This window comes from Mesoplodon densirostris, chromosome X (assembly GCF_025265405.1).
Source record: "Mesoplodon densirostris isolate mMesDen1 chromosome X, mMesDen1 primary haplotype, whole genome shotgun sequence".
Taxonomy (NCBI): Eukaryota; Metazoa; Chordata; class Mammalia; order Artiodactyla; family Ziphiidae; genus Mesoplodon; species Mesoplodon densirostris.
In genome coordinates, this window is record NC_082681.1 from 47,690,854 (window position 1) to 47,718,223 (window position 27,370).

The 27,370-nt window shown below is 39.6% G+C and overlaps 1 protein-coding gene across 1 annotated transcript; it reads left to right on the top strand.

Annotated features, from left to right (window-relative positions):
• Positions 1-21,281: 21,281 nt before the first annotated feature.
• On the top strand, positions 21,282-21,809 carry LOC132481556 (late histone H2B.L4-like). Its single transcript, XM_060086426.1, has one exon. The coding sequence runs from the start codon at positions 21,282-21,284 to the stop codon at positions 21,807-21,809; it is 528 nt and encodes a 175-aa protein (XP_059942409.1).
• Positions 21,810-27,370: the final 5,561 nt, after the last annotated feature.

Here is a 27,370-nt window from a genome sequence, read left to right on the forward strand (position 1 = left end):
ATACCTATTTGCAATCTCAAGTATTATCTTACCACTCCCTTCTAAGAGCCGACATTCTTGAATAATCGCTGGTTTTACAGTAGGTGAAAGCTATGGTCTCTGCAATAGCATAAACTTCCCTAAGCAAAACCGGGGGTGGGGGGTCACCTCTGCACAAATGTCACTGAGGTGACACCATCACAGGGCTTAGAGTAGCCAGAGGATTTGAGAGTTGGAAGTAACCATGTTGGTCACCAATACCTTACCTCTTGCCTGAAATAATTATCCAATAGAGTTACTCAGCCCCTTGCTACAACAGGCTGCTTACACTGTGCCCAAACCTGCCTCCATGTAATTTCTATCCAGTAGTCCTAGGACTGTACTAGAGTCCCACACCACGTAGTTAATCCCTGCTCCAATAGTAGAAATCAGCTGTTGTGTGCCTGCCTCTATACCTCTGTCTTCTCCTGATGATACCTCCCGGATCCTCTGGATCCAAATTACATGGTGAGGAAACATCCTGGTTGCTGACACGCTCAAATTTGCTCATGACCAGATACCTTTGTGTCCTGATTCTGTCATCCCACACATTTGCTCTCCTTTCAACATTGCCATTTGCAAACTTGAGAAAGATACTATACATCCATGACAGATTCAGCAACCTCTGTATTTGCACGGTAATCCACCACAAGATTGGATTTTAGTGGGCCTAAAGGAAAGAATGAATGTTGTCAGGTGAGCTGGGGTTGGATAAAAACTCCCATTGTTCAGTTGCATCTGGTAATCATCCTATTCATTGACATATTGATTCCATCCTGAGCAGTGTTAAGTATTAAACTTAGTGGGAACATATGAGACATACGTGGTGGCAGGTTAAAGACCAGTAGCTGGTAAGTGAGTACTCATACATATATGAGATAGGAAAAACAATTTCCCACCTAGAGTAGGTTTACTCAGCATTTCTTAAATATATGTGGGGTTACTTTTCTAGCCTGTCTAACCGGAGAAATACTTTTTCTCCAATAGCCCACTATTAGCAGCGATTGAGATTTAGGGCCCTGAGCAAACCACAGTTAAAAAAAAATACCACAACAATATTCTCCTCAGTCTCCAAGAAAACACCCAGGAAGGCACTTATTTGCTCAACTCGGGTCACCTGCTCCTACTTTGAGCCAACGGCTGTGGCTGAGGGTCTGCAGGTCCTTCACTGGCTGAGCCAGTGAAGGGTGGAGCTTGGGTTGCTCTGACTAGATGCTCTCATCATCTAGTGAAGCATATTTGCAGGTCATGAAGCTTTGCATTTTAAAAAACAAAAGTATAGACCAGAACATAATAGAATCAGATAAATCTGAATGAGTTATCCTAGTTACTTTCAGTTTCTAGGAAGTTTGGAAAAGGTACCTTTACATGAACTTTTAAAATTCTGGACTCTAATATTATTTATTATTTATTTCAATAAATTCCACAATAGGGGTCATGCTGAAAAAAGTTTGTATGGCATATTCTGTTTTATGAATGATGATCCCCTGATTTGATGCTTGTAATTTCTTTTTTTTTTCTTAACATCTTTATTGGAGTATAATTGCTTTATAATGGTGCGTTAGTTTCTGCTTTATAACAAAGTGAATCAGCTATATGTGTACATATATCCCCATATCTCCTCCCTCTTGCATCTCCCTCCCACCCTCCCTATCCCACACCTCTAGGTGGTCCCAAAGCACTGAGCTGATCTCCCTGTGCTATGCTTCCAACTAGCTATCTATTTTACATTTGGTAGTGTATATAAGTCCATGCCACTCTCTCACTTCATCCCAGCTTACCCTTCCCCCTCCCCGTGTCCTCAAGTCTATTCTCAAGTAGGTCTGCATCTTTATTTCTGTCCTGCCCCTAGGTTCTTCATAACCATTTTTGTTTGTTTGTTTGTAATTTCTTATTTACAGCAGTAATGCTATTTCCCTTATTTAGTCTTTTCTGTAATGTGAAACCAGATTTATTTGATAATATTTCAAGTAGGACTTTTGTATCCTCATATATATATATATATATGAGACTGCTCAGAAATTTGTTTAGCATGCTTTCTTCAATAAGTTTTATCATCATATTGTATTTCTTGAAATAAAATAGTCTTTTCATTCATAATCTCGAACTATTTTATTAGCATCAGAATTAACTCTTCCTTGAAAGTCTGACCAGATACACCCCTGGAAGCTTGGCCATTTGGCTCATTGATGATCACCATCTCTTCAGTTCTTATTTATCCTTAAATCCTTGTTTGGATCAATTTCTATAATTTGGTTCAATTTCTATACTATTTTACATTCATACATGTATAAATAACTTTGCATGTATTATCAAAGATTCTTGAAAGCATTGTGCTTTTAATTTTAAAATATTTCCCACTTTATTGATATATTTTCTCTCCCTAAGGAGGTTTCTTAGAGAATTAGGTGAGTATATATTTTTCACCCAGTAGATCTTCACCAGTTCTAGCCTTTGGAATACTTTTAGAATCTAAGTATTGTGAAGAAAACTATTTTAAACTTGGTACACGGTTAAGGAGGTGGAGACATGGTCAAGACCCATACCTTCAAGGTGGACAACCTACTAATGGGAGGATAATTGCAATTGCAGAGGTTCTTCCCAAAGAATAAGTGATCCAAGCCCCACATAAGGCTCCCCAGACTGGGGGTCCTGCACCAGGACGATGAGCCCCCAGAACGCTTGGCTTTGAAGGCTAGTGAAACTTACTTTCAGGAGAGCCTGTGGGAAATAGAGACTCCACTCTTAAAAGGCACACACAAAATCTAACAAGCTTGGGAATCTAGGGCAGAAGGAGTAATTTGAAAGGAGCCTGTGTTAGACCCACCTGCTGATCTTGGAGAGCCTCCTGGAGAGGCAGAAGGCAACTGGAGCTCACCATGGGGATATAAAGAGAGGCGGTAGCCATTTGGGGGAGCTGGCTCTACCACGTGACACTGGTACTGGCAAGTGCTATTTTGGAATCCTCCTTCTAGCTTGTTAGTGTTGGAACCCAGCTCTGACCAGCAGCCTATCAGCACCAGTACTGTGACATCTCAGGCCAAGCAAAAGCCCAGGCAGAGACACAGCCCCATCCACCAGCAGGCCTGCTGCCTTGAGACCCCTGAAGCCCACACCTACCCTGGAACCCAGTCCAGTCCACCCTAGGACCTGGCCTCGATCCACTGGGCTGGAACTAGCCCCAGCACCAACCTCATCCGTCAATGGCTAGGCACCATCCCATGATACTCTGGACCCCAGTCCAGCCTACCAGTAAGCTGAAACACCAACTCCAGGACCCTCAGGGCCATGCAGCCCACATTCCCAGGACCCGACTCCACACACCAGTGAGCCTGCACTAGTCCCGGGAATCCCTGGGCCTCACTCCTGCCCACAAGTAGGCCAAAACACAAGCTCTGGGACCCCTGGTCCCTGCAGCCAGAGACACCAGGACCCAGCTCTGCCTACCAGGCTGGCACTAACCACCACCCACCAGTGAGGAGACACCAACCCCAGGATCATCACAGCCCTTCATCCTGCCATATCAGGACCCATCCCACACCAAAGCAGGCTGACACTTTCCCCAGGACCCCAAGGGTCCTGGCCCTAGACACCAGCTCAGGACACCTTGGGCTGCTCAGCCAGTGGCCCTGGAATTTGGTCCCACTCACCAATGGGCTGACACCAGCTTCAGGACACCGCTGGGATATGGTCCCTCCCACCAGCAAGTGGACATTAGATCTAGGACTCCCAGGCCTGCAACCACCCATTCCAGATCTCCTCAGGATCATCGGAGTACAGATTTAGGATAAATGAATCCCCTTATCAGTATTATTATTTTTGTGGAATATTAGAAAAATCTTAAGAAAGAATGTGAAAAAAGGATATGGTTCCCAAGGATACCAGGAAAAACTTCCACCAAATCAACCGCAGTTAAATTTCTCTGGATGGGACCTCGAGATGGTCTTATACAACCAGAACATAGTTTTGGAAGTGAAAAACTCACTTCAGAACCATCACAGTTTCAAAACAGAACTGTGGACCCATAATAAAAACAATATTTTATAAAATTACATAATTTCTATTGTGTTCATTGTTGCTGCTTCAATATCCCAGTGTCTGCCCATATGGTATACAAATGTTTTTCAGAACTTTTCTTGCACACTGATCATATACATATATTATGTGTGAATTCCTGTGAAGAAACTAGGATGTTTTTATTGTGCTAGGTGTGTGTTACATTTAGTAAATCCAATAATCAAATACAGGCATTAGTAAACCAGTGTTACAACTGCAGCATATACGCTGTGAAGACAGAAGCGCAAGGATAAGTGACACACATGGCATCTAGGAAGGAGAGAGGGAAAATGGGGTTTGATGTTGAAGACCTTGGAGGAGAAATTAGCATATGCAATTATTCACTTCAGAGGGTGACTGAGGAAAATGGATGCCTAAAGGGCAATCATGATCTAATGGTGCTGGCTACTGAAAATACAAATTAGAGCAAGGACTTTACTGCTTAAATAACAAACTATAAGTTCCAACCCTAAGAAAATAGTATTAATAGGACAAGCATACCTCATCCAAACTTTTTTCAACATTATCTGTATCACAGAATTCACTGTAAAACATAAGCAAAAACGGAAGCACATTGTGAAAATAACTGAATTTGAAAGTTCAAAAAACAATTCCTGTTCCAGCCTTTCTGGTAATCTCTAAGGTCATTATTATTTTTGTAAACATTTTATTTACCTCTTTCATTCCCTAACTCCCTAAGAGATTGGGTACAATAATCCAGAAGTTTTTAAAGGTAAAGTGAAGAAACTGATAAGAAAAATCAAAGGTACTACAATCAAACTTCTTTCAACATACCCCATATTCAGAATTATTTAATATACATAAATAAGGAACCAAAAATAGTACACAAATATCTAAATTAAAATTTCTTGGCCCAATTTACTTCTCCACATCCCTGAATTCTGAATTTACTATTCCTATATGTTCAGACTTATCCAATTCTAATTTTTTACATTCTATTTCTTATGACATTTAAAAGACAAAACTTTATGACCCACAATTATGTATCATAGGATGACAGGAGTGTTCAATGAGAGTAGCTCAAGCACCAGTGTCCACTGGAGCAGCCAATAAGGTCCTACAGCCCATGAGCCACAAGCATTGTCCCAAAGTGTGTGGGGAGGTGACCTGGGATGAACCTGGGTGTGCTTCCTTGAAGCTTCTTTTCAAACATGGTTATTTAGTAATATGAATCCAGAGCTGGAAGAGGAACATCTCTCTTGACCTCTGCATTAAGTTAAGAGAAAGATGGTGAGCAGTAAAAGAACTAAGATGACTTTCTTCTTGTCCTTGCAGTGTTCCAATATTAATATTAATTATATTGTTAATATAATCTAATTTCCATTGCATTTTCCTCTTAGCCCAATGGCTTTTTGTTTGTGTTTCTGTGAGTTATTATTTGATTCAGAAGCAGTTGATGATTTTCCTGTTACTTTTATTTTTAATTGATTTGTAGTCTCCCATTTCTGTGGAGAAAGAACATGATCTGTCTTTTCAACCTTGGAAATTTATAATGATTTGCTTTAAAACTCAATTTTTGGTTAACTGTGATAAGTCTTCTATTTGTATTGTTAAATTGGTTGAAAATTCTCCTTTGGATTAAGATGTAGAAACCTGTAAAGAATGTCACTCTCAGCCAAACAATGAGACAAACACTGGATACTATACAAAAAATAACACTTTTCTTGAGCCCATCCAAAAAAGTACAAAACCCTTTTGTAGAGACCAAACACATAGAGGATTTCACCTATGGCAGAGCGCTATTAGCTTAAGAGAAAGAATGGGCCGGGGCAGGATACTAGAGGGAGATTTTCTGAATAGTGCAGGCATAAAGGGGGCAATGCCTGAGCAAGGAGAGGGCATTAAGTTCTGGTATTTCCAGCCCAATTTGGAATCAGTCTGGTGACTCATCATACATCAAGAGCTCTCCTTGGGACAAGGAGAGCCAGGACCAATGAGCCCATTATTAGGATCATGGACCTTCCCAGGACAGACCCCCTTCCTCCTTGTCTTCCACCTGCCTCTTGTTTGCAGAAAAAGATTAGCATGCTAGGCCTTCCTTGAGTTCCAAAGAATAAACTTAATCAGAGAAGTGAGAAAATACAGAAACAAAGGAAAACAGTCAAGCAAGACAAAATAATAATAGTTTAGCCATTACACAAAGTCAAGGACCTTTATTTCCTCCACAAGGGCTATAGATAATATTCTGAGCCATATACTTTGAGCTGTTTTGCAGATACTGAAACCCCCACCAGGTGAAAGAAGTTAACTCTATACTGACCACAAGCATGTAGACCCCCAAACCGGTTCAAACTAGAAGGTTGATGATGTTGATTCCCATTATACTTCACCACCAACCAATCAGAAGAATGTCCATGAGCTGGTCAAACCCCCCACAACCCTCTCCCTCACTCTGTTTTTTAAAACCCTTCTCTTAAAGGCATTGGGGACTTCAGGCCTTTTGAGTATTAGCCATCTGTGCTCCTTGTTTTGTATCTGCAATAAACACTGCACTTTCGTTCACCACAACACGGCGTCAGTAGGTTGACTTTACTGTGTGCGGACGAGTAGACCCAAGTCTGCTTCTATAAAAATTTTTGCGACCCAGATGGGACAGCTGTCCTGATTGTGCATCTCGTCCATGGCACATCAACACCTGTTCAGTGGCAAGCACTTGGGGCTGTCTTGGAGACAAAGGTGCTCAGGCAGATGCTGGACAGGATCCAAGAGCATCCCAGATCTAGTTTTGGCCTTCTGGTGGGTGGGGCCTTCCAGATAGAGCTGGCTGCAGGTTCTAGTGTATCAAAAAAACTGGTACTGGCCTGCTGGTGAGTGGGGCTGGATTCTGGGGCAGCTGGCTGAGGAGTCCAAGGTATCTCAGAGCTGGTGTTGGCCTGCTGGTGGGTGGGGCTGGGGCCCAGTATGTCCTAGGGCTACTGCCAGCTCAGTGGTGAGCAGAGCCATGTCCTAGGGCTCTGGCTGCAGGACCCTGGGTGTCCCAGGTCTAGTGCCTGTACTGTCATGTGCAGGGGCAGATCCTAGGCACTCTAGTGGACAGTGATGTGTACAGTGGCACCTGTGGGCTCAGGGCATCTTAAAGCAGCCTGCCTGCTGTTGGGTGGACCCTGCCTGGCTAATTGCTTGGCCTGAAACATCCAATCTTGGTGCCTACAGGCTGGTGGTCAGAGGCAGGGCTGGGCCCTGAGGCTTATAAGCTAAGCCTCAGGAGGAGGCCAAAATGGCACTTGTCAGCAGCAGTGTTCATGTGGTAGAAAGAGCTCCCCAAAATGGCTGCCAACAGTGTCTATGTGCCCAGAGTAGGCTCCAGTTGCCTCCCACCTCTCCAGCAGACTCTCCAAGATCAGTAGGTGGGTCTGACTAGGATTCTTTCAAATTACTTCTTCTGTCCTGGGTCCTGAATCTTGTGAGATGTTGTCTGTGCCCGTTTTTTGTTTTTGTTTTTGTTTTTGTTTTTAGAGAACAGTTGTTTTACAATACTGTGTTAGTTTATACTGTACAGCAAAGTGAATCAGCTATACGTACACATATATCCCCTCTTTTTTGGATTCCCTTCCCATTTAGGTCACCACAGAGCACTGAGTAGAGTTCGCTGTGCTATACAGTAGGTTTTCATTAGTTATCTATTTTACACATAGTATCAATAGTGAATATATGTCAATCCCAATCTCCCAATTCATCCCAACCTCCCTTTCCCCCTTCCATATGTCTGTTCTCTACCTCTGTATCTCTATTTCTGCTTTGTAAGTAAGATCATCTATACCAATTGTTCAGATTCAACATATATGTGTTAATATACAATATTTGTTTTTCTCTTTGACTTACTTCATTCTGTATAACACTCTCTAGGACCATCCGTGTCTCTACAAATGACCCAATTTCGTTCCTTTTTATGGCTGAGTAATATTCCATTGTATATATGTACCACATCTTCTTTATCCATTCCTCTGTTGATGGACACTTCAGTTGCTTCCATGTCCTGGCTATTGTAAGTAGTGCTGCAATGAATACTGGGGTACAAGTGTGTTTTTGAATTATGGTTTCCTTCGGGTTTATGCCCAGTAGTGGAATTTCTGGGTCATATGGTAGTTCTATTTTTAGTTTTTTAAGGAACCTCCATAATGTTCTCCATAGTGGCTGTATCAATTTTCATTCCCACCAACAATGCAAGAGGGTTCCCTTTTCTCCACACCCTCTCCAGTATTTATTTTTTGTAGATTTTTTGTTGATGGCCATTCTGACTGGTGTGAGGGGGATACCTCATTGTAGTTTTGATTTGCATTTCTCTAATAACTACTGATATTGAGCATCTTTTCATGTGTTTCTTGGCCACCTGCATGCCTTCCTTGGAGAAATGTCTATTTAGGTCTTCCACCCATTTTTTGATTGGGTTGTGGTATTTTTTTTTATATTGAGCTGCATGAGCTCTTTTTGTATTTTAGAGATTAATCCTTTGTCAATCACTTTGTTTGCAAATATTTTCTCCCATTCTGAGGGTTGTCTTCATCTGTTTTTGGTTTCCTTTGCTGTGCAAAAGCTTTTAAGTTTCATTAGGTCCCATTTGTTTATTTTTGTTTTTATTCTCATTACCCTAGGAGGTGAGTCAAAAAAGTTCTTACTGCAATTTATGTCAAGGAGTGTTCTGCCTATGTTTTCCTGTAAGAGTTTTACAGTGTCTGGCCTTGCATTTAGGTCTTTAAACCATTTGAATTTATTTTTGTGTATGTTGTTAGAAAGTGTTCTAATTTCATTCTTTTACATGTGGCTTTCTGGTTTCCCCAGCACCACTTATTGAAGAGGCTATCTTTTTTGCTGTGGCCTCTCCCATTGCGGAGCACAGGCTCCAGACGTGCAGGCTCAGTGGCCATGGCTCATGGGCCCAGCCACTCCGTGGCATGTGGGATCTTCCCAGACCGGGACATGAACCCGTGTCCCCTGCATCAGCAGGCGGACTCTCAACCACTGCACCACCAGGGACACTCAGCTCCATTTTTGTTTCTCAAGAGTGCTTTTGCTATTTCAGGTCTTCTCTGTTTCCATACAAATTGTAAAATGTTTTGTTCTAGTTCTGTGAAAAATGCCATTGGTAATTTGATAGGGATTGCACTGAATCTGTAGATTGCTTTGGGTAGTAGAGTCATTTTCACAATATTGATCTTTCCAGTTCAGGAACATGTTATATCTCTCCATCTGTTTGTGTCATCTTTAATTTCTTTCATCAGTGTCTTATAGTTTTCTATGTACAGGTTTTTGCCTACTTAGGTAGGTTTATTCCTAGGTATATTATTCTTATCGTTGCAACGGTAAATGGGATTGTTTCCTTAATTTCTCTTTCTGATCTTTCATTTTTAGTGTATAGGAATGCAAGGCATTTTTGTGTATTAATTTTGTATCCTGCAACTTTACTAAATTCATTGATTAGCTCTAGTAGTTTTCAGGTGGCATCTTTAGGATTGTCTATGTATGGTATCATGTCATCTGCAAAGAGTGACAGTTTTACTTCTTCTTTTCTGATTTGGATTCCTTTTATTTCTTTTTCTTCTCTGATTGCTATGCCTAGGAATTCCAAAACTATGTTGAATAATAGTGGTGAGAGTGGGCACACTTGTCTTGTTCCTGATTTTAGAGGAAATGCTTTCAGTTTTTCACCATTGAGAATAATATTTGCTGTGGGTTTGTCATATAGGGCCTTTACTATGTTGAGTTAGGTTCCCTCTATGCTCACTTTCCACAGAGTTTTTATCAAGGCTTTCCTAAATTCTGGTTAATTATCAACCGTGTCCCTGTGAATATTATTATTCTAAAATTTAACAAGGTTACCACTTCTGGCATGCCTACAAAACGCACTTAATACCTTCTTAGTCCATTTCTTAGGTCCCTTGGCCTCTCTTTAATCTTTTACTTCATTTATCTTACTATGAGCTATTGTGTGTAATTTCTTTCATCTATTTTCTAATTCACCAATTCTCCATCCAGCTGTGTCTCATCTGTTGTTTAAAATTTCTTGGAAGAAATTGACAAGAATACAATAATATTAGGGAACTTTAACACCCCACTTACAGCAATAGACAGATAATCCAGATAAAAAATCAGTAAGGAAATAGTGGCCTTAAATGACACATTAGACTAGTTGCACTTAATAGACATCTACAGGACATTCCATTCAAAAACAGCAGAATACACATTCTTTTCAAGTGCACATGAAACTTTCTCCAGGATAGATCACATGCTGTGCCACAACCCAAGTCTCAACAAATTTAAGAGGACAGAAATTGTACCAAGCATTTTTTCTAACCACACTGTATGAAACTAGAAAATGATTACATAAAGAAAAATGGGAAAACCACAAACACATGGAGACTAAACAATATGCTAGTAATAAACCAATGGGTCAGTGAGGAAATCAAAGAGGAAGTTAGAAAATACCTGGAGACAAATGAAAATAAAAATACATCTTTCCAAAACCTATGGGGCACAGTAAAAGCAGTTCTAAGAGGGAAGCTTATAGCCATACCGACTTACTTCAAGACACAAGAAAAATCTCAAATAAACGACCTACCCCAACATCTAAAAGAATAAGAAAAAAACAAACCAAGCTCAAGGTCGGCAGAAGGAAGGAAATAATAAATATCAGAGAGAAAATAAGTAAAAAAATAGATAAAAAGCAATAGAAGGGCTTCCCTGATGGAGCAGTGGTTAAGAATCTGCCTGCCAGTGCAGGGGACACAGGTTCGAGCCCTGGTCCAGGAACATCCCACGTGCCATGGAACAACTAAGCCTGTGTGCCACAACTACTGAGCCAGCTCTCTAGAGCACATGAGCCACAACTACTGAGTCTACGTGCCACAACTACTGAAACCCGTATGCCTAGAGCCCATGCTCCACAACAAGAGAAGCCACTGCACTTAGAAGCCCACACACTGCAATGAAGAGTAACCCCAGCTCACCACAACTAGAGAAAGCCCACAGGCAGCAATGAAGACCCAATTCAGCCAAAAATAAATAAATAAATGAACTTATTTTTTAAAAAGCAAAAGAAAAGATCAATAAAACCAAGAGCTGAGGTTTTTTTTAATAAAGAACATTGATAAGCCTTTAGCCAGGCTCATTAAGAAAAAAAAGAGAGGACCCAAACAAACACAATAAGAAATGAAAGAGGGGAAATTATAAACAATATCACAGAGATACAAAAAAATCAAAAAAATACTACAAACAGTTATAAGCCAAAAAATTGGACCATGTAGAAGAAACGGATGAATTTTTAGAAACACACAATTGCAAAGACTGAATCAGGAAGAAATAAACAATCAGAAGAGACTGATCACTAGTAGTGAAATTGAATTAGTAATAATAAAAAAAAACTCCCAACAAACAGGAGGAGAGTTCCCAAGATGATGGAGTAGGAAGATCATGAGCTCACCTCCTTTCATGGGCACACCAAAATTACAATTAGTTACAGAGAAACTATTGATGAGAAAGACTGGAACCTATCAGAAAAGACCTTCTACAACTAAAAATACCAAAAAGGAACCACAAGTAGGTGGGTAGGAAGGATGCAGTGTGCTACAATCAAGACCCATACCCCCATGTGTGCAACTCACAAATGGGAGAATAAGTACAATTTCAGAGGTTCTCCCAATATTGAGGGACTGAGGGGTCTGAGCACCACACTTGCCTCCCCAGCCTAGGGGTCATGCTCTGAGAAGATGAGCCTCCAGAATGTTTGGCTTTGAAGGTCAGCAGGGCTTACTTTAGGGAGACACAGAGGGCTGTGGGAGATAAAGACTCCCATTTTAAGGGGCACACACAGAGGTCACCAAGACAGCGGAGGACTAGGAGGACATGGAGTTCTTCTCTCTCCACAAATGCATCAAGAATACATCTACAGATGGAACAATTCTCACACAACATCAGCTGAATGCTAGCAGAAGACCTTGGACACTGGAAAGGGCAAGAAAGATCCCCACATAAATTTTTTTTAATTTTTTAATATATATTTTTTATTTCTATTTCTATGTTACTATTTTGTTGTTCTGTGTTTATTCCTTGTTTTTTTTCTTTCCTTTGTTCTATTTTGTTTTTATCTCTTTTTCCTTTGTTCTAATTTTCTTACCCTTTTTATCTTTTTAAAAATTATTTCTATCATTTTTGTGTGTTCGTTTTGTTTGCTTTTTCCTTCTGTTTGCATTCTGCTTTTGTTTTGTTTTGTTTTTGTCAGTTTTGTTTTTAGTTGTTTGATTTCGTTTTGGGGTTCATTTATTTGTCTAGTTGTTCTCTTGTTTTTTGTTTTCCCTGTTTTTGTTTTGTTTATTTGTATGTGTGCTTCTTTGTTTCTTTTTGTTTGGTTGGTTGGTTGGTTCTGCTTTTACCATCTATCTGGGATTTTGTCTGTCTGTTCATTTGTTTGTTTGTTTGTTCTTAATTGTTGTTGTTGCTGTTTGCTTTTTTGTCTTTGCTATTTGTCTTGGGTTTTTTTGTCTGTTTGTTTTCATTTGTTTTCCTCCCGCCCTTTCATTGCCTGTATGGCTATAAGCTTCCCTCTTAGAACTGCTTTTACTGTGCCCCATAGGTTTTGGAAAGATGTATTTTTATTTTCATTTGTCTCCAGGTATTTTCTAACTTCCTCTTTGATTTCCTCACTGACCCATTGGTTTATTACTAGCATATTGTTTAGTCTCCATGTGTTTGTGGTTTTCCCATTTTTCTTTATGTAATCATTTTCTAGTTTCATACAGTGTGGTTAGAAAAAATGCTTGGTACAATTTCTGTCCTCTTAAATTTGTTGAGACTTGGGTTGTGGCACAGCATGTGATCTATCCTGGAGAAAGTTTCATGTGCACTTGAAAAGAATGTGTATTCTGCTGTTTTTGAATGGAATGTCCTGTAGATGTCTATTAAGTGCAACTAGTCTAATGTGTCATTTAAGGCCACTATTTCCTTACTGATTTTTTATCTGGATTATCTGTCTATTGCTGTAAGTGGGGTGTTAAAGTTCCCTAATATTATTGTATTCTTGTCAATTTCTTCCAAGAAATTTTAAACAACAGATGAGACACAGCTGGATGGAGAATTGGTGAATTAGAAAATAGATGAAAGAAATTACACACAATAGCTCATAGTAAGATAAATGAAGTAAAAGATTAAAGAGAGGCCAAGGGACCTAAGAAATGGACTAAGAAGGTATTAAGTGCGTTTTGTAGGCATGCCAGAAGTGGTAACCTTGTTAAATTTTAGAATAATAATATTCACAGGGACACGGTTGATAATTAACCAGAATTTAGGAAAGCCTTGATTCCATAGATTCAGGGAGCATACTTGGACACATCATATTAAAGCTACAAAGTTAGCATATAGATCATAATAGCAGACAAAAAGACACATTTTATACAGAGCAATGCAAATACTATGACAGTAAATCTCCTTTCATCAACAAATGGAAGCCGAAAGTGAGTGGTGAGAGTAAGTAACCATCCACGTAGTGTTGTACTCCTAGCCTAAGTATCATGATAAGACTTTGATAGACTTGAAGATGGACCACTCAGCACACCAAAACAAGGACAGACTTACTGCCAGTCCTTAGCCATAAGCCACTTTAGATGTTACCTCTGCTGCACATAGCTACCTTGTCCAATGTTCTGTACTTCTTAAGTTGGCCCACTTCCAAGGACTGATCAAGGAGGTGGCATAAAGATCTGGCTATGTTGGACCAATGTGAAATGACTTTAACAGGCCATTGTACCTTTAGAACTCAGCATGGGATCAGAAAGTAATTTTGGAGGGTCTGCGTTAGATGTGCACTTCTCCCTCTGCCCACACCTACCTCTCGCATCCCTTTCTTGGGCATTGAGCATGCATAAATATCCTGCACACTAAACACCATATCGATGTTTGTGTCCTTAGAACTTAATTCAGAATAAAAGAGATTGGAGACAACATGAAAAATCATGGTATCAATATTTACACCAACAGATACCATGTTAAAGGAACTTCTAAGGAATGTTTGCCACTTCTGGTATCCCTAGGAGATGTACTTTATACTTTCTTAGTCCATTTGTTAGGTTTCTTGATCTCCATTTAATCCTTTTATTCTCTTTATGAAGTATTCTGTATTATTTTTTAATCTACCTTCTAATTCACATATTCTCTCTCCAGGGGTGTCTTAGCTATTTAAAATTTCTTTACTCTTCTATTCCAGTGTTTATGATTTTCTGTAGTAGAAAGCTTATTTGCACCTTTTTTTTTTTTTTTTTTTTTTTTTTTTTTTTTGCGGTACGCGGGCCCCTCACTGCTGCGGCCTCTCCCGTTGTGGAGCACAGGTTCCGGACACACAGGCCCAGCAGCCATGGCCCACCGGCCCAGCCGCCCTGCGGCATGTGGGATCCTCCCGGACCGGGACACGAACCTGCGTCCCCCGCATCAGCAGGTGGACTCTCAACCACTGTGCCACCAGGGAAGCCCTATTTGCATCTCTTTGATAATTAGCTATTGATTACTCACGTATTATGTATCTTATCATCTATTTAAATATGTTAATTAACATTTCTTGTACTTTGATGATAAATCTTTACAGGTTTCCATTTTGGTTTATTGTTTATGCTGATGTTGGCATTTTGGAAGGGGGGAAATCTGTGCTTGTTTTGGAGGACTTTAACTGTAGGAATATTTGTAGAAGCCTCAATTAAGGTTAAGCTCCCCTAGAAATAATTAGATTTGTATTTGCCATATATATGAGTTTACAAACAGAAATTAGTTGGGCCATGCTGATATTGTTAATTAGAACACCAAAGCTACATCAGGGCACTCTTTTGATTACAGATTCTCGAGGCAACATTTTATTCCCCAACCATAGTTAGGGACAAAATTAGAATTTTCCTTGGTTCTTTATTTCTTATGAGAAAAAAAGTCCAGTTTTTCACTATGGGTATAGTCAATTAAGCATTTATTTCATTTTTTAAAAAATATTTATTTACTTATTTATTTGGCTGCATCGGGTCTTAGCTGCGGCACATGGGACCTTTTAGTTGGAGCATGTGGAATCTTTAGTTGCAGTATGCGGGATCTTTAGTTGCAGCATGCGAACTCATAGTTGAGGCATGTGGGGTCTAGTTCCTTGACCAGGGATTGAACCCAGGCCCCCTGCATTGGGAGTGTTGTGTCCTTGCCACCAGGGAAGTCCCAGTCAATTAAGCATTTAGAATTATGTGTATGTCTCAGCTGTCTATTAATTTGAGCCCATTTTCAAGCACACCTGAGTATTTAAAATAATGTTTAATATAATTTTGTATATTACAATTTATAATTGGAGGATTTTCAGTTTTTCTACCCAATACCCAAACAATTTCCAAACAAGAAGTGTAAACGTCCCTTAAAAATATAAACCATGCTAAGATCACTCAGTGGTAATCAGTTGATATTTAAGCTACGCTGCAAAGTTCCAGGCAACTTTCACACACATGCCTGGTGCTGCAAGGGACCTCTTTTCTTGTGGGGATGTCCAGCAGGATAGGCTGACCTTTTACATGGTAGCCATGTGTCCTCAGAAAGCAAGACAGAAGGACATTCCCTCTTAAAGCTTAACCCCATAATTGGCATAATATAATTTCCACCATATTCTATTTATTGCTCAAAATAATCACAGCCTTCATCAGCTCAAGAGGAGGGGGAAATGGACAGAACCTCTCATTGGAAGGAGTATCCAGGAATGAGCAACATTCCTGGATCTAATATCCACTAAAACCCAGCTTCTTGAGATCCTTTTGGGTGCCATACACAGGGTATGGCCAAGAAACAAGTGTTTTGTTCATTATACTAAGGTGGTTGTCTATGGATTCGTTTACTCTTTACCTACCACTAGGAGAGGGACACCTATCATTTAGTGGAATCCTATACTCTACACCACAACTTTCACACTAAAGTGGAATGAAGTGTCTAAACATTATAGACACCCTCTCCCACTTGTAGGACCCTGCATGTAGACAAAGAAACACACAGGTAGGCAGCAAGGGGGATGTAAGTAGAGATTTCTTGGTGAAAGGAACTTGGACAGACAGGGTTTCAATATCTAATTTTTCTGACTTAGGGACACAGAGTTCTCCCATATTTCTCGTGGTTCCCTTCTTTCTTGGGTCCTCTAATGCCTGACACTTCAGTTGTAATCTATCCCTCTCAACTGTGCCTTGAAAAGTACATATCCACAGAGTCATAAATGGGGCAGGTTTGAGGACAAAATTTAGGGAGAGGGAAAAGCATAAGAAGCCCTGGATATATGCCCTTGCATGATGTTGGAGTGTGGTTAAGGGAAACACTTGATTATACTTTTTCACTTGAATTAATTTCCAAATGGAGATTGAGGTAATTGAAGTTTATTCTTTTATATAAAGGTATTTCCTATCAAGCAGGTTGATCAAGAGAAGCATGGTTTCTGTTATCCTCTGATAGACTCACACACTCAAAGGCAAAACCATGCCTAATGGGTCAGACACTGAAGTGAGATTTAGGGAATCACCTAGGTCCTGGTGTCAGTTCTAATTCAGTAAATATGTGACTTTGGGTAATGCCCTTCACCTACCAGAATATGGTAAAGGAATCTGGGTTTTCAGAGGGATAGATTACACAAGCCAGTCAATTTACTTCAACAATCACAATAACCTTGCATATTATTCCTACTTACAACAAATTTCACTCAGGTGCATGACAAAATACCTGCTCAAGTATCAGATCCACTGAGCTATATGGTTTCTGCTTATCTTCACTTCTCAAAGGCTGATGAATTTCACAATGCCTCTGTGTAGAATATTGCAGTTATTTCTGCAATGTGTTTCAGTTCTCGCTTATGTTTTACAATGAATTCTGTAATACAGATAATGTTGATACAAGTTTGAATGGGGTATGCTTGTCCTATTAATACTATTTTCTTAGGGTTGGAACTTATAGTTTGTTATTTAAGCAGTAAAGCCCTTGCTCTAATTCGTATTTTCAGTAGTCAACACCATTAGATCATGATTGCTCTTTAGGTGTCCGTTTTCTTCAATTACACTCTGAAGTGAATAATTACATATGCTCATATCTCCTCCAAGGTCTTCAACCTTGAACTCCATTTTCCCTCTCTCCTTCCTAGACGCCATGTGTGTCACTTATCCTTGCGCTTCTGTCTTCACAGCGTATATGGTACAGTTGTAACACTGGTTTACTAATGCCTGTATTTGATTATGGGATTTACTAAATGTAAAACAAACCTAGCACAATAAAAATATCCTAGTAGGTTAGATTTCTTAACAGGAATTCTCACATATTATTAATGTGCAAGAAATGTTTAGAAAAACATTTGTATTTCATACGGGCAAACACTGGGATATTGAAGCAGCAACAATGAGCACAATAGGAATTAAATAATTTTGTGAAATACCATTTTATCCTATGGGTCCACAGTTCTCTTTTTGAAAATGCAATGGCTCTGAAATGAGCTTTCTGCTTCCAAAATTATATTCAGGTTCTGTACGACCAACTTGAGGTCCCACACAGAGATATTTACTTGCCATTGATTTGGTGGAAGATTTTCCTGGTCTCCTTGGGAATCATATTCTTTTAAAAAAATTCTTTCATAAGATTCCTCTAATATTCCACGAAATAATAAATAAGATTCCTGAAAATGGGACTCATTTATCCTAAATATTTACTCCAGCGACCAAGGAGAGCTCTGGAGATATAATAGCCCATCAGAATTCTTCAATCTTGGACTGAAAAACACAGACTTTCACTGCCCATTCTTTAAAAGACACTGCCTCCTTCATACCTGAACTACTCAGGGAAGCTCTCTCTAGTATCTTGCCACGGCACCCCAATTCTTTTTCTTTATCTCACAAGGCTCTGCCAGTTTTAAAAACAGTATTTTGTTTAGTCTGTCCTGTAGAGACCTGTCCCTCTTCTGAGGGGCTCAGGAAAAGTTTGATTTTGTAGATTATCAGGAATTTATCTCAGTGTTTGGCTGAGAGTGATATACTTTACAGGTTCTTATATCCTACACAATAGGAAATAATTACAACTTTTTAAAAAGAAGTACAAATGGAATACAAAAATTGAAAAATATGTAGGTGTAAAGCAACATAATACTTTCTAAAAATTGAAAATGACAGAGTATCTTCTCCCTCACAGATAAGAAGAAATAAAATACTAAAATGAAATTACTGAACATTCACATAATTGTGAAAATGACTGTGGCAGGGCCACCTTGTTTCACTTAAGTGGTCACCAGTGTTCTCTTAATAAAATGGAAGAGGCAGGAGATATGTCTATATTTAGCTCAGAATACATATCTCCTATGGGTTGAATTTGTACCTCTAAAATTCATCTATCTCTGCTGTAAATACTCGTACTCATATGTGATCATATTTGGAATCTTTACTGGGTAATCAAGTTAAAATATGTTCATTAGAGTAGGTCTTAATCCAAATGAGTTGCATCCATATAAAAAGGGAAAATCAGACATAGATACATACATATAGGGAGGAAAATGTGTGGAGGTGTAGGGAGATTTCAGCTATCCACAAGGCAAGGAGAGGGTCCTAGAATAGATGCCCCTTATGCATTCACACCTTGCATAAGATCCAACTCAGATGTAACCTTGATTTGGACTTAGAGCCTCCAGAAGTATGAGACAATAAATGTATGTTGTTTAAGTGACCCAATCACCAGCAGTTTGTACAGAAGCTCTAGAAAACTTATATAATATTTAAATGACCTTGATTAGATTTTTTTTTCTTTTGCGGTACGCGGGCCTCTCACTGTTGTGACCTGTCCCGTTGCGGAGCACAGGCTCCGGACGCGCAGGCTCAGCGGCCATGGCTCACGGGCCCAGCCGCTCTGCGGCATGTGGGATCTTCCCGGACCGGGGCACGAACCCGTATCCCCTGCCTCGGCAGGCGGACTCTCAACCGCTGCGCCACCAGGGAAGCCCGACCTTGATTAGATTTATAAAACAAAGAAACAAACAGCAGATAAATAATCACACTTGTTACCCTACTGTCACCAAACCTGAACATCCCAGGAAGACTGTTACTGGTTCATTCAGGAACAACGCACTATAGAGTGAGTGGCCCAGTGACTGTGGCTACCAGTTTGGGTCCCTCATTGGCTGACTTGGTGTCGAGGTGGACTTGAACCTCTCTGACTGAATGCTCCCACCATCCCCATGATGTTGAGCTACAAGTCATGAAGGTTTTCCACTTCAAAAACAAGAGAATAAGGCCTAGAAAAGAATAGAATTAGATCATCTGAACGAGTTGGAGTAGACTTCTGATTCTAGGCAGCCTGGAATAAGTTGTTTCCTGAACTTTTTGTTGCACTTATTTCTATGCTGTATTGGAGTCCCCTTTTTAAGTGAATCCATAAACACAGTAATGGTGAAAAGGTTTCTGAATGGGCTATACTCTTCCTATCAATACTATCATCCCTGATTTGAGACTTATAACTGTTATTTAAGCAGTGAAGCCATTTCCCTCAGTTTGCCTTTACAATAAACCACAACATTACAAGGTGATTGCTCACTAGGTTCCCGTATTCCCTCAATCAACTGAAGTGAATAATTACTAGTTGTTACTCCCCTTTCCAATCTTCAACATCAGACTTTCCCTTTCCCCTCTCCATCCTAGATTTCCTATGTATCAGTCATCTCTGAGGTCCCAGTTATCACTTCAAAACCAATTATGGTATATTTTGAATATTTTGGGTTTTTTTTAACTAATGTGTCCATTTAATTTCTGAATTTATAAATGTGAAAGAAACAAAGCTCATTAAAAATATTAATGGATTCTTTTTCTTAAAACGACTTCCTACATAATACGATATGTATTATATTTAGGTCCTTAATCCATTTTGAGTTTATTTTTGTGATTGCTGTTGGAGAATTTTCTAATTTCATTTTATTACATCCAGCTATCCAGTTTTCCCAGCACCATTTATTGAAGAGACTGTCTTTTCTCCATTATATATTCTTGCCTTTTTTATTGTAGATTAATTGACCATAAGTTCATAGGTTTATTTCTGGGCTCTCTCTTCTATTCCACTAATCTATGCGTCTGTTTTAGTGCCAGTACTATACTGATTGATTACTATAGTTTTCTGGTATAGTCTGAAGTCAGGGAACCATATTCCTCCAGCTCTGGTCTTCTTTCTTAAGATTGTTTTGGCTATTCGGGACCTTTTGTGTTTCCACACACATTTAAAAACTTTTTGTATAGTTCTGTGAAAAATGCCCCGCTATTTTCATAGGGATTACATTGAATCTGTAGATTGCCTTGGATAGTACAGTCATTTTAACAATATTAATTCTTCCAACCAATAAACATGGAATATCTTTCCCTCTGTGATGTCTTCAATTCCTTTCATCAGTGTCTTATAGTTTTCCAAGTACAGGTCTTTTACTAACTTAAGTACATTTATTCTTAGGTATTTTATTGATTATTTTTCTCTCACACTGGCAGTTTCTCAGTACTCAGAGTAACCAGTTTTGTTAAAATAACAGCTCACATTTATTCATCAATTCCAGTATGTGTGGTATTTTGGGGACCTAATTAATGTTAAAAGAATTTAAAATTTACTAAATGTTAAATAATTTTAGTGTTTATGTGTAAGTATTCCCATTTCTGTTTGTGTTCTGTCTTTGCAGAAAGTGGTTTTGTCATTCTCTTCATTCTGATCACTGGAGGTTTTGATAAGAATTGGAGGTAATAGCTGGTGAATTATGTCCCACGATTTTGAGGAGCACTCTGCAGACCATGTCAGAGAGTTCCTGCTCAGGCCATGGAGGCTCAGCCATGGAAAGGTAAGATTCTGTGTGGGAGTAAAATGGCTGCCAAGTGGCCAAAGTCATTCTGATGGAGGCAACGACTTCAGTTAGGGAGGTCAGACTCGTTCAGGAAGCTCAAACTGAGTTTTATTCAATGTAGGTGGCTTAGGTGACAACTTCTCAGAGTTCTCATGCATAAATAGTAGGCATAAATCAGCTGAGGTGAACTTTGCCTACATGGGGCATAGTTCAAAGATTTTCTGGTAGAGGTCACGGAAAGTTTAAAGGTCACCAGATTTCCACTGTGATTGGTTGACTGGAGGCCAAGCAGGGGGCCATCCAATCACACGTGACATGGGGTGCCTTAGTGACAGGCCTCCCTGCTTTGCATTTTATCCAATCAGATATGAACATTGCCCGTGACATCAGAGAAGGCAGGGAGTATAAACGGGGCCAACGGCACTCAACTGCCGCACTGTCCTTCCCTCTGAGCTGTGGGGGAGACGGTTCTGACATGTCTGAGCCTTCGTCTGAGACGTCTGGAGAAAGCCTGGCCACCAAGGAAGCAGAGCCCTCCAAAGCCGAGCCAAAGAACCCGAAGCAGAAGACACCGAAGCGCCACCGCGGCTGCCGCAGCCGCCGCCGCTCTGACGGCTTCGACAGCTTTGCCGCCTATTTCCCCAGGGTGCTGAAGCAGGCCCACGAGGGCCTGAGCCTCTCAGAGGAGGCCGTGAACGTCATGGATTCGTTCGTTAAGGATATGTTTGAGCGAATCGCCAACGAGGCGGCGCGCCTGGTCTGCTCCAGCAAGCACTCCACCCTCAGCTCTGGAGAGATCCAGACCTCCGTGCGCCTGCTGCTGCCTGGGGAGCTGGGCAAGCATGCCATGTCCAAAGCCAGCAAGGCCGTCATCAGATACACCACTGGCAAATGAGCTGCCTCCGGACCATCTGAGCATCTCAAACCAAAGGCTCTTTTCAGAGCCACTCATTTGGCGGGAAAAGACCTGTAGCTCTGAAGAGTCCGATCCACTCTGGGTTTTCGCCCTGTGCCATGAGGGAAATACCATAAACCTCATCCACTCTGCTTGAGTATATGTCTTTAGTGCCATTCGTTCCACAGAGAATCACGAACTAGTCTTAGCCAAAATGCACCTTGTCACTTTCTTAAATGGTCATTTCTACTTGTGGTTTCTCTGTTCACCCATTTTAGGGATTTTTATGGTCAAAATTCTTTCCATACAAGATTCATTGACCATCTTTATTGTCATTCTCCCAGCTGTATATAGCAGTATCATCCAGAGATTTTTATGTGGGATATAGTAACTGAAAGAGTGAAGTAGTGGACATGAAAATCTCACTTACACATTCATACGCCTTTAACATATCTCAAATCTGAATTCAGTTAAGTACATAAAATAGGACCCAAACGCAGTGTAAAACTAAATAATCTAATTTTCTAGAATCAAGCACCATACCTCGTGAAATTAGTATTCTACATAATTCAGATTTCTCTGATTTTATTTTTTTATGCCTAAAACTTTTCGGTTTTTATCCAGAAATCTTGACTGAACTGTAATTCTGCATGGATGATGAGATCATCCAATGACAGCAGCTGTAGCCACAGTCTGAGGAGCAGCAGCTTATGAGGGACTGGGAGCCCGTGAGCCAAAGCAATTGGCCCAGAGTGTGGTGGGGCGTCCAGAGCCGAACAAATAACAGCCTTCCTGTGATACTCAGCCGGGAGAGTGAGCGGGAAGGAGGTGTGATAGTTTCCCTGTGGTTTTCCCTTCAAGTACTTGCTTTTAATCATGGTGATTTAAGTACACACAACCAGATCTGGTAGTGGGACATGTCTCTATCTCCTTGCATGAAAATAAGAGGGGGAAGTTCAGCAATTAAGAGAACTAAGATGACTCCTTCCTCTACCTCAAGTAATTTGAATGTTAATGCTTCTAATAATATTTATTGAATTTAATATCCATTGTGCTTTCTTCTTGGTGCATTGCCTTTTCTTCTAATCTTTTTCTAAAAATATGTTGCTGAATTTCAAGGATTTGTTGATTTTCCTAGTCCATTTTTCAAAAAATTGATTTCTAATTTCCTACATCATTGGAGAGAGAGAATGCACTCTATGATTTCAATCCTTTGTAATTTACTATGGTTTTCATTAGAAATTAATATTTCAGTATATTAAAATCTATTCATTCTGCACTTTTAAAATAAGCAACAACGATATGCTGTACAGCACAGGGAAATATAGAAATTATTTAATAATAACTTTAAACAGTATAATATATAAATATTTTGAATCACTTGTTATAAACCTGAACTAATATAATATTGTAACTCACCTATACTTTAAGAAAAAATATAAAAATTAAAAAGAAATTTTAAGTACCCCTGGATTAGGATGTACAAACCTGTGAAGGATGTCACTCTCAGCCAAAGAGAGAAAAGCTAGATAAACTGCAAAATTCCAACCTTTCCTTGAACCCAGTTTTAGTGCTTTCTCTATGTCAGGCTTTATAGATTTCTATGAGATCTAACTTATTTTCCTATGAATTTAATTTCCCAATTTATTCTCATCCTCGTGTGAGCGTGTTATGGAACTTTCAGAATTATTTTATGTGTGATATGCAATAGAAATTGTGGAGGAGCAGTTATATACATCAACTACCCCTATTATACATTATCAACATATCCCAGTTTAAGCATACATTTAAATATATAAATGGGAACTGATAATAGCTTACAGAAGTGGCAAAACAAAATTTTCACAAACATTTCACTTTTCTAAATCCCTGGTTGTTGAAATTATTTGAAATATCCCTACAGATGTATCAATCAATTCTTTCCTAGCAGAGAATCTTTAAAATACAAACTTTCATGACCTGCAATTTTATATCCATTGAAGAGTGTCAAGTGAGAGCAGCTCAAGCTCCTGTCTCCACTGGGGGTCTGGCAGCCTGTGAGCTACAGCCATTGGCCCCAAATGTTGTCCAGTGACCAGGGCTGAACAGATAATAGCCTTTGTATGATAATCAAACTGGAGATTAAGGGGAAAGGAACTGTGGAACTTTGCTTTGTTTTTTTTTTTTTTGGTTCCTTACTTATATTTAATCATGGGGATTTAAGGACTTAAATCCAGAGCAAGTCATTTCTTCAGCCCCTTGCATCAGTTTAGAGGAGGTTTATCAGCAATAGAAGACCTAATATGTCTCCTTTTACCTCAAGTGGTTTGAATGTTAAGGTTCATATCTGTTCTTTTCCATTGTGTTTTATTTGTGTCCCATGAAGATTTTTATTTGTGTCATTTTTGTATAAGTGTATTGCCAAATTTCAAAGAAGTTGCTGATTTTCTATTTCTTGTTTAAAACAGATTTCTAGCTTCCTACGACTGTTGAGAGAGGATGATCTGTGGGATTTCAGTCTTGTGCAGTATATTCTGATTTGCTTTAAAGCCCAGTACTTCCTCATGATTGTGAAGTGTTTCATTTGAACATGTAAAATCAGTTGTAAATAATCATTTTGACTGGGATGTACAAGGTAGTAAAGGATGTCTCTCTCAGGCAAACAATGAGACAAAAGCTATATAAGCTGCAAAATTAAAAAAATTTCTCGGGCTCATTCTGTGGAGAGACAAAAAAAGTATTCTACCTTGGACACAGCACCACTTGCTGAAGAGCAAAATGGGGGACAGGATAAGACAGTAGAGAGAGTTCACAGAAAATTGCAAGTATGAAGGGGGCCAATATTACCTCCAGTGATCTCTTTGAGATCAGCAGAATTAGGATTTTGGCCAATAAGCCCCCTCATGAAGTTCATTACTTATTATTATTTGGGAAAGATGAAACTTAAAAGGTTTTGAAAAAAAGAGAGCTTGCTGCACAGCTTGCCATTAAAATCTACCATGAAATCAGGTGCATACCTTCCTCTGTGTAAGAAGTAGAAATTGTTGTACACACTGGAAAAAAAATTTCAGAACTCCAAACTCTTGGTAGAGCCAGGTGCCTTTTCTGAGAAACAAGTGTGGACCACTTTGAAAAGAGTTGACCTCAGAAAATCACTTAATGTCTATCATGCTAATGGTTGCTGCATCAAAATGCCAGTTTTTCTCCATATGAAACAGAGATTCATTACCAAGGTTATTTTTGAATGTTGGTCTCAAAGCTATGGTCTCTGTAAAAAGTATAAGAGCTCTAATACACCAGGACACTGCTATTGTGCTTTGGGTGTTTTGCTTTTGTGAAATCAGAAATGAAATAGGATCATTATTTATACATATTATATAATAGGTAATATGTTTACCTAATATGCATAATAGGTCTGGAGAGTGAAGACTGGGCATGCAAGGGTGAGCAACACATACAAAATTTAGAAAGATAAGAAGATAAAGGGAATTTTGTGATTTTTCGTTGTTGAAGATGGGAAGGGGGAGTGAGCGATTGTGATTATACACTTCCGTGGGTTCTTGCAGAAAGAAGGGTACCTAGTGAACAATTGCGATCTAATGGTGTGTGTGGTTTACTGTAAAGACAACCTGAGGAAAAGAGTGTAATGTTTAATCCACAAATTAGAACCATCAACGCGTGGAAAATAGTATTGCTAGGGCAAAAATATCCCATTCAAACTCTTTTCTCCATTACCCATGTTATGGAATTCATTTGAAGTGTGGATCCAAACATAGCAAACGAATAAGTAAACCAAAAAGTTCAAGGGGAAAAAAATCTATCCCAGATTCTAATCTACCCGGAAAAATTTTAATCTTGGAACTGAAGGGTCTACTCTAACTTCTTCAGGTAATCTGTGTCTATTCTTTTCCAGGCTTTACTATTTTTGAAAACAACCTTGGTGATATAGGCCTCGGATGATGGGAGATCCAATCAGAGAAGCTTAAGCACCACTCGCCTCTGAGTCAGCCAATGAGAGGCCAGCAATGGTGAGCTACAGCCATTGGTCTGGAATTCAAGCTGGTTTTCCGGGCTGAAGAAGTCAGTGCCTTCCTGGATGTTTAGCCTTGGTAAAAACTGACGGTATTAGGTTTGATTATTTGCCTGCTCTTTGCTTCTTTGCTTGATTGGTTGTATGTTTCTAATGGTGGTGGTTACCTGGGGCTGATATACAAAATGCCAGAGGTCCCTTTACTTGAAAGACACGTACATAATGTCTCACACTTCTGGAGGCCGGAAGTCCAAATCAAGATGTCAGCTGGTTTGGTTCCTCAGACTGCTGAGAAGGAAGCCTCTGTTCCAGGACTCTGTCCTTGGCTTGTGAAGATGGCAGAGAAACCCCTCTATCTGTTCACAGTTTTCTCCCTATATGACGGTCTCTGTGTCCATACTTCCCCTTTTATATGGATACAGGTCATTTTGTATTAAGGATCATCCTAATGGAGGCAGTTTAACTTGATTTCCCAGTAGAGATCCTATCTCTGTATACAATCACATGTCAGGTATTTGGGTTTAGCACATCAACATAGGAATTTAGGGAGAGCGTATTCAACCCACAGAAGACATGAATTTTGAGTTATAGGTGAGCATATCTCTTGACTCTTCAATTATATTAAGAGAACACTGGTTCTCTTCACCTATAAATACTGGTTTGATGTTTACGATGTGGTATAGTTACAGTTTTTGAACTCTTCCAACACATGTAAGCATAGATTATTGATGGAAAATCTTACTTAAACAGATATTTTTGATGAATGAATGCATTCAAAACCCTGAGAAATCTGGAAAAAATGTAATGTTTTCATAATTGTGTATCATTTAGCAATCGCCGCATTGCAAATTACTTCAACACTTAGTGGATTAAAGCAGCAATTATTTATTATTTCTCATGTATCTATGGGTCAGCTGAATGCTTCTGCTGACCTGGGTGGTATTTCTCAGGATTTTCGTGTAGCCCTTCTCTCTTTATTCATCGTCCCTGGTAGAGTTCATATCACATCACTTCCAAATTAGCAATGCATAGATAGGACTTTTCTCTGTGTGCTAAAATTGATGTTTCATTTTAAGTAACGTTTTGTAGATACTTAGATTAAAAATAGAAAGAGAGGGCTTCCCTGGCGGTGCAGTGGTTGAGAGTCCACCTGCCGATGCAGGGGTGATGGGTTCGTGCCCCGGTCCGGGAAGATCCCACATGCTGCGGAGTGGCTGGGCCCGGAGCCATGGCCACTGAGCCTGCGTGTCCAGAGCCTGTGCTCCACAACGAGAGAGGCCAAAACAGTGAGAGGCCCGCACACCGCAAAAAAAATAATAAATAAATAAATAGAGAACATTCGTGACTGCTTAAGGGAAAATAAGGTGAACCCTCTCATGTAATTTTCCTCAACTATTTGAACAGTGAATAGTTTTATTTATTTTAAAAATGTTCCTGACTTTCCACCTAGGTGAAGGGGGAAGAAACTATTTCATTGCAGTCCCTATAAATGCATTGTGATTTGCTGAACAATGTTTGTTCAGTTTTGTTTGGTATTCCTTTTTTGCTTTTG

Excerpts from the sequence above, each read along its gene's own strand:
- LOC132481556 (XM_060086426.1), top strand. The coding sequence starts at position 21,282 with ATGAACATTGCCCGTGACATCAGAGAAGGCAGGGAGTATAAACGGGGC.